Source organism: Phacochoerus africanus, chromosome 9 (assembly GCF_016906955.1).
Source record: "Phacochoerus africanus isolate WHEZ1 chromosome 9, ROS_Pafr_v1, whole genome shotgun sequence".
NCBI lineage: Eukaryota > Metazoa > Chordata > Mammalia > Artiodactyla > Suidae > Phacochoerus > Phacochoerus africanus.
The window spans coordinates 63,930,063-63,943,729 of NC_062552.1; the positions used below are offsets into that span (position 1 = coordinate 63,930,063).

The following is a 13,667-nucleotide window of genomic DNA, read 5'->3' on the forward strand; positions in this document are numbered from 1 at the left end:
AGAAATATTCATAGAATCATTATTTATAATAGCCAAAAGTCAGAAACAGATTTCTAGTAACAGATAAATGGATAAACAAAATATATGACAAAATGTGCTAGAACAATTACATATCCACTTGCATAAAATCAAATGCTTTTAATCAACAGTAAAGTTCATATGTTATTTTTATGAGCACAACTTCTGGAAGATCCAATACTTTCCAGCACAATTTTCATATATTTTTTAAAGGTTGTATCAGTACTATTATGTGTGCCATACTATTCTGCTTGTAAGAATCATTTCATCATGCTGTCTTGTAAGAAATTTCTGACTCTAATGTACTACGCAATAATGAATTCTATTTTCCCTTTCTAACTGTACAACAATCTTCTAGGAAGAATATCTGTATCATTTTAGAGAAAATAACATGATATATTATGATTCAGATCCATGGTATTATCATACTAAAGTTAGTCAAGTTGGCATTTTTATGTTTCTTAAATTATTTTGGTCATAGTTCAGGAATATATAAGGAATATAATACCATCATTTATATTTATTAGGAAAACTAAATGAGATAATATATAAAAGCTCTTGGTCAAATAAAGTGAATTCTCACAAATATTCACTTCATGCCACCATTACCATCATCACCCTCAATCCAGGCACAATTTAGCTTCATTTCTAGACATATTAAAAACATGACTTTGATTAATTTGGATCATTTACAACTATTTCCATTTCAAATTTTCTTACTTCTTAGCATTTTTCATTGCCATGCAAAAACTGTAAATAGGAACTGAAAGAAATATTACTTAGAACACATTCTATATTGTATATTATAGTATAATGAATGATATTAGTGTACAGAACATCATGATATTCCAAGATATACTTTTTTTCTTTTTAGGGCTGCATCTGTGGCATATGGAAGTTCCCAGGCTAGGGTCTGAACTGGAGCTACAGCTGCTGGCCACAGCCACAGCCACAGCCACAGCCACGTGGGATCCGAGCCACAGCTCTGAACTATACCACAGCTCACGGCAACACTGGATCCTTTTTTTTGTCTTTTTGCTATTTCTTTGGGCCACTTCCGTGGCATATGGAGGTTCTCAGGCTAGGGGTCGAATCGGAGCTGTAGCCGCCGGCCTACGCCAGAGCCACAGCAACGCAGGATCCGAGCTGCGTCTACAACCTACACCACAGCTCATGGCAACGCCTGATCGTTAACCCACTGAGCAAGGGCAGGGACCGAACCCGCAACCTCATGGTTCCTAGTCGGATTTGTTAACCACTGCGCCACGACGGGAACTCCGCAACATTGGATCCTTAACCCACTGAGCAGGTCCAGGGAATGAACCAGCATTCTCATGATTATTAGTTGGGTTAGTTTCCACTGAGTCACAATAGGAACTCCTAAAATTTATACATTATAAAATATTTCTAATTTGTGAGTCATATAGGATGGACAAAATGATACTAAACAGTGACCTAGGTACAGATTAGCATGTACATTATATTGCCCTGAAATATTCTGGCGTATTGAAAGATTAAAACACTAATTACGAAATTTTAATTGCCAATAGGCTTCCTATTATTTCTGTATAGTGTGATGAGCTCTTTATAAAGTGACATTTATTGTAAGCTGTGTTCCACTTTATACACAGTAACACTTAATGAGAAAGGTAAGGCTAGTAATATCAAAGGCTTTAATAAGTCTAGTTATCACTGTGCTTAAAGGTAAATACTTTATGTCAAGGGTTTATTTGGTTCTGTGTGATCAAGAGAAAACACTTTTTCCTCTATAATAATTCTATATCAATGCTATACATGTAAATAATGTGAGTATTTAAAGGAATATTCTATAAATTTAAAAATACCATAAAACATATGCACATAAAAACTGATTATACATTTTTAAAATACTATGAGAAGTTTTTTAAAATTAAGGTATTACTAAATGATCATTTTTAACACTTATTAAGTTACATGTGAAATTTGCTGATTGTGAAAAACCTGATACTTTTTCTAGAACTCAGTTCGTCTAAAGAATCAATATGCAACTCTCAAACATTTTTAGTAAAGAAAACTTAATTGTAAACACTGAGCTTTTCCAAGGTAGATGACTATTACAAAGTTCACTAGAAAATCAATATAGCATTTTAGTTGGAATTTGCTCATTAAACACCCACAGCTCTAATGCAAATTATGATGGAATGAATAAAGCAAATATGCATGCTTCTTTCTTTTTATTAAATGTAAAATCTACTGTTAATTGCATCTCGTATGTCATACAAACTTTTCTCCTTAACTATTAAATAGAAGCTTTAACAAAAGTCATTAGAGATTCTCTTTCTTTGACTTGAATAAATTTCAATATTTGTTCAGTAAAGGTTCACAGCAGTTAAATTACATTAACAAATATTATTAGCTACTATGTAAGCCAACCAAGTAAAATACTTATATTGTAGGTAAAACAAATCATTGGGTGTTTACAATAATATTTGGATATCTCCATTTTTAAACAAGGTTATCAAATATCCTATAATTCTTAGTCAAATGAGAAAGACTCAAAGTGGATCACCCCCCCACCTCCACCCCCAAATACTCAAATTTGTTTAGTAAGCTAATTGTTTTCTAATATGGGCAAAAGTAAATATGAAGAAGCTGAACCATACTAAGTATGAGTTTATTGAGTCAAGACAGAGTACATATTTTCTTAGTAGAACCCAAGTCTATTGACAAACCCATATTCTACACTTCTCAAACTACTTTTAAAATACAGTAGAAGTGAGATAGTGTATTGGAAAACATTCTAGTTTAAACACTGAATCATGATTCCCCAAATAACATAATTTAGAGGACAGACATTTTCGAGGAAAAGGAATCCATTTGTTAACATCCTAAGGTAGTTATGTAAACATCAAAGGCTACACTAAAGAGGGGGAAGAAGAAATCTCTGGGATTTGATTTTGAAACATTTAAAATAATCCTGATTAAAATTCAAATTCTAAAGTTCTCAGCAACAAATATAACATAGAGAATAGTTTTGTGGAAGATTTTACTATGTATAAAAGAATTTCACATTGTCTGGTAGTATTACTGCTTTACATGCTAAATGAATTCCTTGCAAATATGACATTTACTGTTTTGTGAAACTACTACATATATATTCCACAACCAGAAACATTACACTATGTCTTAATCTCCTTAAAACTTATAATCTCTCTTTCTTAGCTTAAACTGTTTATTGGAAATTTAAAAACAAATGGTAGATGCCACAGACCAGGAGAAAATTAACAAACCTACTCCAAGTAGTTTGATGGTTCTATTTTTGGTATTACATTGCTGGATTCAACTTGTTTCTTTAGAACTTCTTTTACAAACCAAAATACTGTTTTTCTAAAACTGAATTTGAATGTTCAGCATTTTACATGATTATTCTGTAAATAACGATTTCTGCTTAAAAAGTAATACAGGTTCATTGTAAAAATGTGGAGACAAATATTTTGCATAGTCTTGTAACTTTCTGTGTATATTTAAAACAGAATATTTCCTATATTCTTTAGTATTCTTCAAAAATATAAAATAGTAGATAGAATTTTATCATTTGAACATGCCATAATTGACTAAACTAAGATGCTCCTAAAATTAGATTTTACACTGATTCCAATTACTATATAAACAACACAGTAATGAACATCTTTGTACACAAAACTGTGTGTATATACATAGGTAATGCTTAGGAAAATTCCTAGAAGTATAATTACTACATTAAAAATCAATTTCATAAAGCTCTTAACATATACTTTAAATTTTTCCTCAATAAAGTTGCTATAAATTTATACTTACCAGTAGTAAGAAATTACCAAAGATTAATTAGAACATTATACAAAATAGTAAGTTTAAGTAGCACAACTATAAAATAATAAGTCTTTTTGGCAAAACTAAGTTATTATATACATGTATTTATTACAGATACTTCAAAGACTATATAAGAAAGTTTTCTAAAAATATGCTATTTACATTCAAACATTTAATATATCTGATATCAGAGCTACAATTTGTTTCATTTTTCTCTTTTTTTTTTTTCCTAGGGTCACACCAGCAGCATATGGAGGTTCCCAGGCTAGGGATCGAATTGGAGCTGTAGCTGCCAGCCTACACCACAGCCACAGCAATGTGGGATCTGAGCCATGCCTGCGACCCACACCACACAGAGCTACAATTTTTACTGTAAAAGATATAAGCTTATCTCTGAAGTATTAAAATCAATATCAATTATTTTATGTACTTTTGAAATACAATTTCAAAGGGTTTTTAACTTATTTTCTGCCTAGAATATCTAATTTATATTTTAAAAGATACCAATATGAAAATTCTGTGAAATACAACCATTACCTAAACTTTTCCCAAGCTCTTCTTCAGAATAAATGAAATGCGTGGAAAAAGTCTTAATCATTTTTTGAAATTTGGTTATTTTTTGTTTTAAATATCCTGGCAATATGATATTCCCTCAAATGCCTGATGTCATGCCAAAGTCCACAGTCTACTATATACCTAACAAAATATTTCCAGTTGTTGGCTACTGTAATGGTCTCCCTGTATCCTCCATGGTTTTTTTGTGTGTGTTTTGTGTGTATGTGTGTGTGTGTTTCCCAGAAAAACACTTTCCTAGGGAGAGAAGTTAGAAAAAAATAGCCATACTTTACCTAGAAGTATTATTTAACCGAGCACTCATTGTAATTAATCCTGATTCATACCCACAGGATATTCTAACCAAAGATGATAATATAATCAGCATTCTACCTATCAATATTTCTAACTGCTATATTTCACAGATGTGGGCTTTTTTGCTTTTATCTGAAATGACTGGTCATATTCTTGAAATCCTTTTTCCTTCCAAATTTACATATATATATATGTAATGCTTCACTATAATTAATATGTTGTAGCATTTAAGTTTTAGATTAAAGCCTAACACATTTTATTAATGCCCATTATGTGTGTGTGTGTGTATATATATATACACACACAGAAAAATGGGATTCCAATGTGTATTATTTCATAAAATAAATATTACATTATTTCTATTTTTTCATATATAGAACTCACTCTTAATCATTATATGGTCAGCATCATCTGAGATATAGTATATGATAACAAATAATTTTTTTCACTAGAGAACAAGGTAAACATTTTCCATTATACAACAATTTTTATTTTGCCATGTTAATTACTTGGGATGTCTTAATATATTTGCTATCACAGTAGATTACATATCTATACTTTTAACATTTAGATGTTAACCTGAATAGAAAACCTTTTTATGTTTTCAGAGATCCTATGTTCTGATGCTTTAAACAATAACAATTATACTCATCTCCTCACTACCAAAATAAATGAACATTCTCTGTCATAAGAAGGGCTTACTTAATATTTTTTCATTTACATGTATCAGTCTAAATTTGGGTGTAGAGAAAAGAATCTATGTTTAAATTGAAAAGCATATTAAATGCTTACAGAATCAGTATGGTATGCTGAGCAAATCATGTAACCACTGAATTACATGTAAAATGTAACTAAGATAGATAGATAGACAGATAGATAGACAGATAGATAGATTTATATAAATATAAGACTTAAGGAACTAAGGAGTTCTTTTGGCTAAAACCCAATATTGGCCTTATTTCAGTTTAATTGGAAGAGGATCTCAAATTCATCTTCTCCATGAGATATCAGGAACCTGGATTTCTCTTTGTACCAAAGGTTAATAAGAAATGTGTCTGCAAAAGTCAAACAGCATTAAATACCAAAAACTGATTATTATTCTACAGGAGTTGTTCTGTCATTCATAATCTCTCCATGCTCCAAGCTTCCACAGCTAATCTTTAATGGATGACATGCAAGAAAGAAAAATAACTAACATATAGAGCAGAGATTCTCAAGTGAGCATTTAAGAAATAGAAAAATAAGGTCTTTAAAGAAATATAAATATTTTAAATATCACAAAAATAACATAAAAACTAATAAATACTTTTCTGTGTAAAAATTTAAAATATTTATATACTGTAATTGCAACAGATTTTAATAAAAATTAAGAGACTTAAACACTAGAGACCCACTGAGACTGTTTCAGAAAAATGAAAGTTTTAATTAAACAAATTACATTTAACAGTTATAACCACATCACTGACCTAAGAGTAATTAATGGCTACAAATCAGGCCATATAAACTATCTCTTACTATCAAATTCAATTTAAGTAAAAGGATTTTGAAGTGTTTGTGGTTTAGTCACTTTATTTAGATGAAAAAGATGTTTACCTAAAGAAGAGACTAAATGTTTCTACTGTGCTTCTCTAAAATATCATGAAGGTCATACATTCCAACAATTTACAAACAATATTAGCCACATGTACAATTTAATGAGATAAAGCACAGCAAGATCTGCTTATCATATATTTTTCCTTTATTTTTTATGGAGGTTTAAAACCTTTTTTTCATATTTTCAAACTTTCTAAATAAGGTTAAATCTGATAGTCAAGAAAAACTAAAAACTGTGTGGATAAACTGAGATATATAAAATACTTTATAAACTATTTTTAACAAGGAACACATATTAATTCTTTGTGAAACAAAAACATACAAATAGCTAGTTTCACTTTGATACGTCCCCATTAGATCAAGAAGTCTTGAGAAAACAAGATGGTGACATCATCTTATTGTCACAATTACAACTACCATTTATTGAGTGCTTTCTAATGAGTTAAGTACTTCATAAACATTATCTCACTTAAGACATCACAGCAACCTATAAAGTAGGTTTTAAACAAATCTTAGTGAGGCTGTCACTTACACATGTGAGGTTGTAAAAAGATTAGAACAAAGGTCTGAATCCAAAGTCTGAGCATTTAATCACTATCTATTATAATGATGTATTATGAATGAAAAGTGACTGCAAATAAAAAGACATGTTGGGAAGTTCCCACTGTGGCTCAGTGGTAACAAACTCAACTAGCATCCATGAGGATGTGGGTTTGATCCCTGGCCTCTCTCAGTGGGTTAAAGATCCTGCGTTGCCAGTGAGCTGCAGTGTAGGTCATAGACGTCGCTTGGATCTGGCGTTTCTGTTGCTGTGGTGTATCCTGGCAGCTGCAGCTCCAATTCAACACCTAGTCTGGGAACCTCCATGTGCCGTGTTTGACATGGCATGTCAAAGATATATTTGACATACCAAATCTGTCTTATTTACTGAGGTATATTCGGTGCCTATGAACACGGCGTCCATAACATTAAAAACCCCCTCAATAAATATTTTTTATTGAATTTTTTAAGAAGTTAACACAGTTCCTTTAGTGTCTAATAAAAGCAGTATTGATAGTGTTGATGATGACAATGATGATGTCAAAAAAGGAGAGGAAGGTTAAAAGTTCAAGCATTTGAGATTTTATCATGATGTAGGACACAGTGAATTCCAAACTCTCATGAGAGCACATTAAAAATGATAGTATTCACATTATTTAAAAACTAACAGAGAAGCAAAGGAAATGCTATTATAACAGTGTACCTGAAGGTATATCATAGGTACACATGAGGTTAAAGCCCAAATTCTGTGCATCTCACTTATGTGGAGATTCACATTTAATTAAAATGTATTTAAAATAAATAAATAAATAAAATGTATTAGTGCTAATAAAAAATGAATATATATATATATCAATGGTAATTTGTTTCATCATCCAATCTTTTGTTTCCAAACTATTTCTTTTTACTTTTCTGTTTATGTCCCTTTTAAAATCTACTAACAATGAACCATTAATTTTAATGAAAAGCTAAAAAGACCAAAAATCTTCTCATGACTTATTACACTATCAAAGGTTTAATATTTGATAAACATAAAAATAATCAAGTATTAATATTAGCTACAACTTACTGAGAACCAGTTACATCCGAGGTGCTTCTATACATTATCTCTAATCCTTAAAATAACCTAGTAAATTAGTTAATATTTACATTTTACATGGGAGAAAGTAAACCTGGAGAGGCTAATAAGTAACTTGCCCAAAGGCACAGGATCAGTATTAAGTGTCAAAGCAGTGATTTGCATATCAGTCACTCTGATTCCAAGGTTTAGAGTCTTCCCATGGCTTCCTTTTGCCTCACAGAGTACTGGGAATATTTTGTTTCATGTGGGTTTGATTATACCTGATTTTTATTCTTATAAATTACACAATTTATTCTTATAAATTATATAAGCTGGGGAGGCAGCTTATATACATAAGTTACATAATAAACATAAAGATATATATAAGGGGGAAATCTGAAAGACAAGAAAAATGGTACAGTTAAAATGGCAAGACTTCATCAGAGTTATATGAATTTCATAAATTTTGGTTTATGTGGTCTTTATGTGTCAAACCTATCAAAGGAATTAAGGAATTAAGGTTAGAGAGCAAGGCGTTCCCGTCTGTCCATCATCATCCGTGGTGTGGCACAGTGTAAATGAATCTGACTAGGAACCATGAGGTTGCGGGTTCAATCCCCGGCCTCACTCAGTGGTTTAAGGATCCGCTCAGTGGGTTAAGGATCCGGCATTACTGTGAGCTGTGGTGTAGATTGCAGACGTGGCTTGGATCTGGCCTTGCTGTGGCTGTGGCTCCAACTGGACCCCTACTGGAAACCTCCATATGCTGCAGGTGTGGCCCCAAAAAGACAAAAAAAAAGATTAGAGAGCAAGTAACTCAAAAAAAAAATCACATCTTTTAGGAGTAACATTTATTTTTCTAATACTGAATCTAATCACATATCCAATGTAGAAAACTCATTAATGAAATCTATTAATTGAAGCATTAATACATCTAATACTATCAAAATTTGACTTTCATTTTATTATGTATATGTATATGCATATAAAGCTTTTTAAACAAAATTATATCATAGTTTTCCCCTACTTTTTTCACTTAACTTTGAGTCATAAACTTTTTCTCATATCATCAAATATTCTTCAGATACGTTGTTTTAATTATTGCATTATTATCTCATACAACAAATGTGCCTTATTATTCAATTGATTCTAATTCTACTGCTATCATATAAGTTATACTGATATAACAAATGTGCCTTATTATTCAATTGATTCTGATTCTACTGCTATCATATAAGTTATACTGATATGAATATCTTTATATACACAAATCTTCACATTTACTCAAACAAAATAGCTATTTCCTTAAGACAGTCATATTTTAATTGTTTTATTTGAAAAACCTAGACATTTATTTTTGTATCCTATTTGCAATTTTCTTTTTTATTATTATTTTTTTAATAGTTGTTTCCCCAATACAATTTTTTTTTTGCAATTTTCAATGTTCAGATGTTTTAGCATTATTTCTTTTAAGTGGAATATCCTGACTTTTAAAACATTTATATTCTGCTTAAGTATAATATTTTAATATATGTGCATATTTGCAATATACTTCAGCAAACCCACATTTTATTTTGAATATAAAAATAAGCAGTGATAGAAACAAAAATCCATTCTTTTTTTTTTTTTTCTTTTTTGCCATTTCTTGGGCCGTTCCCACAGCATATGGAAGTTCCCAGGCTAGGGGTCTAATCAGAGCTGTAGACGTCCAGCCTACACCAGAGCCACAGCAACGCGGGATCCGAGCTGCGTCTGCAACCTACACCACAGCTCACGGCAACGCCGGATCGTTAACCCACTGAGCAAGGCCAGGGATCGAACCCGCAACCTCATGGTCAGATTCGTTAACCACTGAGCCACGACGGGAACTCCCAAAAACCCATTCTTAATATGGGTTCTTTATTCTTTCATACAACTAAATAAAACATTTATCACATGTAACCATTCTACCAAAATGTTCCCCTTTCCATTAGGGTAGTGATATAATTGCTTTTGTTACTGTATTTGCTTTCTGACCGCACTTACTGATCAAGTAGAAGACAAGCTTTTTTAAGATTAGCTTTTTTTTTTTTTTCTTTTTCTTTTTAGGGCCATACCCACAGTCTATGGAGGTTCCCAGGCTATGGGTCCAATTGGAGCTGTTGCCGGCAGCCTAAACCAGAGCCACAGCAATGCCAGATCCAAGCCACATCTGTGATCTACAACATGGCTCACAGCAACGCCGGATCCTTAACCCACTGAGAGAGGCCAGGGATTGAACCACAACCTTATAGTTCCTAGTTGGATTCATTTCTGCTGTGCCACGGAAACTCCAAGATTAGCTTTTTTTAAAATAAACATTTTAAAAACTTATGTATGAGAAAATCTGAAAAACTTCAGTTGATGAATTTCTTGTAGTTTTAAAACAATGAATTTTTTAACCAATTCAGTTTTTTTCTTTTGACATGTAATAAACAGTTCTCTCTAAAGTTAAAATATCTTAAATCTTTCTTAATAAGATAGAACTGAAACATTAAAAAGTAAAGATACATTTTGAAAAATTGTTTATTTATTTGCTTTTTAGGGCCACACCCGTGGCACATGGAGGTTCCCAGGCTAGGGGTTGAATCGGAGCTGTAGCTGCTGGCCCACGCCACAGCAACTTGGGATCCAAGCTGTGTCTGCAATGTACACCTTAGCTCACAACAATGCCAGATCCTTAACCCACAGATGGAGGCCAGGGATCAAACCCGCAAGCTCATGGTTATTCGCTGGATTCATTTCCACTGTGCCACAACAGGACCTACCCCTGCCTTTTTTTTTTTTTGAAAATTTATACTTTAGAAAACTTTAGAGGATTTAAATTTTGTGTCATTTCTGTAACTAAATGGTTGGACATATTTGTTTTAATTATATTGCTCAGCTACAAAGAAACCATACAACACTTAGGAGCTATAAAAACATACTAAATATCAATTAGGAGCTATAAAAACATACTAAACATCTTTCAAATATTCAACACTTATTAAAATAATATTTTGTCATTAATGAGAAGAATCTGATTAACAAGAACCATAAAGCCATCAAATTTTTCCACTTTATGAATGCATGATTCATACTGTTTAGTCATAGGGAACTCTTAAATATATACCAGTAAATAAATACATGAAGTTTAATATTAGCTTTGTTATAGAAGAGTTTAAAGAGTAAATATTAGTGCTTCATGAGTTTTCCCCTCCAAGAGATAAATAAACTATGCAGATATACTCATTCATGATCCTCAGTAAATCATGATGGCCTAAATCCTATTAAATTACTTCTGTAAGATGCATACAAAGTTAAATTATAAAGCAAAACAATTTTACTTCTTGTAATAACATTCTAGCAACTGGTACACATATTTGATCATAAAAAGCCAAGAAACTTATAAATCATTCTAAATTTATATTTGAATTACTCATTTTTAATATACTGTTAATTTTCCTTAAAATATATTACTCTCATATTTCCCTATTAAAAAGGAGACCAAAAAATCCTTGGTAATTTAATAGAAAAACAACCATCTGGTATTTGGCTGAAATATTTATTTATGATCATCTTGTTTATATTTTCATAGTAACATTTAGTTCCACTTTGCACAGTAATAGTTTGAAGACACACTATATTTGTTAATCATGTCTCTGACCTAAATCACCAGAATTCATTCATATATGCAACCAAGTTAAGTGTTTTATAAGGTATGATTATAACTTTTAACTAATCACAAAATACAACTATTTCTTAAAAGCATTCCAACTGATATAAAAATGTTAAAATTACTTATCTACAAAATGCCTCTGAATTCTTATTTCTACTATTCTATGAAATGCCTCTTAACATACTAAAAAGAGTCACTGGGATAATACACACAATGGAGGGGAGAGAGAGAATCCATCAGACACAACTGAGAATCAGTCATCTGATCATATCTGTAACACACCACAGATATATTTCAAAAATGTTCTTGCTAAGACCTGTGAGTGAAGAGAGACTCCAAAACATAGGCAGTCATTTATAAACTCTGGCAACCTTATACTTTAATCTTTACAAGGAAAACATTATCTTCATCATCATCCATGTCATCAGATGAAAATTTATTAACTGCACAAAGCAGATTTTTGAATCAAATGTAGGTTTCCACTGGCAATGAATATATGACTATCTTCATACAAAGGAGTATTTCCTCTCAACGAGCTAAAACAATAAGTGGTATCTGAACTGCTGGTTGAAAGGTAGAGGCACTGGTAATCATTATTTCCCCTTGTTTGTTCAGGCCCTTCCAACAAAACAAACAACCTTTTTGTGATTGGATTGACATGGTGTTAACAATGCATTTAATGCCCAAATCAGTATGAATACAGGTAAAGCTCTCACTAATACCAGTACCAGGATGTTAAAGCCACCTATTTTCTAAGCAGCCAAAAAAAAAAAGAGAGACAGAGCCTTCCCTCCTTTGGCAAATAAGCTAGTATGCTAGTATTCTCCAAGCCACATCATATATATAACAATTTTTGTATGATTCTTAATGCCATGTTAATACTCATCTACTATACCTGCTGTCTTTTCAGCAATTTGAGCTTCTAATGCTTTTTCTTGGAGTTCCAGCTTAAGCTTTAGTCTTCTCTGTTCTTTATCTTCTTCAGTCAGTTTTTCTTGAAGCTAAAACACATTAAAAAAAAAGATTGTTATCTGATGAATTTCTTGCATAATATAATTAATCTCTAAGTTAATTTTTGCTTTTTTCTAAACCCTTATATAATATTACATTTAACTTTGTTAAGACAACTCCATGAGCAAAAAAAACCCAAAAAACTATAATATTTAAGGTTTTAAGATAAATAATAATTACCTGAAATGATATAGAAATTATAAAAACATTTTAACATACACCTAATTTGTGTGTATGTATACAGGCAAATGAAATTAAAGAAGGAACATTATTATGAAAAATAACTACGGCAAAAAGCTATCTGATCCATTCTTTTGTCTTAAAGCAAAGCTTTGGAAGGACTATCCTAATAAAATAATGGAAAGCACAAATTACAGATCCTCTTTGTAATTTTAATATTTTGAAACAAAATTAATTAAGATAATAATCTTAATATCTGATACAAATCTCCCTTTGAGAATGCTATGCCATCATATTCCATTTAAATTGCCATTGGACCTGACTTATAATTGGCATGTAATAAATAACTGCTAAATGAAAGTACAGAAAATATCTCATGCTTTTATACAGAATCCCTCCAAATATCTTTTTAATTTTTACTTTCGTTTTGTCATTTGTGTTGTTTTCCATCAGGCATGATCAATATTCCTAATATGCTTCAGTTTGATTAGGTCAAACAACTAGAATGTTAGAATCACAAAAGTAAGTAGATATTAAAAAAAATAAGAAAGCATAGAAAGCGAACATTATTTAATAACATTAAAGCTTAAATGAATGTAACTAGAAAAAGAGCAAGAAAAGATAAAACCTGACATGACAAAGTGGATTGGATAAAATGTAGCAGTATAAGATAACACAAGGTAAATGGCAATATTGCCAAGCCTTGGTAATTTAAAGTTTACATAAATTACTGAGGTGAAATACAGGGCACAGATACTAATAAAGAAAATTAAAAAGTTAAGAAAGTAACATGAAACCAATGCATTATACTTCCTACTCTCTATAATACTGAAGTCGTTTTATTACAGTTAAACTTGAATCCTTTTGGGGGGGTTATCTGTGCAAGGTACTATA

At 31.4% G+C, this 13,667-nt stretch overlaps 1 protein-coding gene across 4 annotated transcripts in view; it reads right to left on the reverse strand.

Annotated features, from left to right (window-relative positions):
- The window catches only part of MIPOL1 (mirror-image polydactyly 1), a 278,090-nt gene that overhangs the window by 183,979 nt on the left and 80,444 nt on the right, over positions 1-13,667 (reverse strand). For all 4 annotated transcript variants that reach the window (XM_047795508.1, XM_047795507.1, XM_047795506.1 and 1 more), the window contains exon 5: positions 12,478-12,583. In XM_047795508.1, the coding sequence (XP_047651464.1) occupies positions 12,478-12,583 (106 nt within the window). The remainder of the gene's footprint in view (positions 1-12,477; positions 12,584-13,667) is intronic.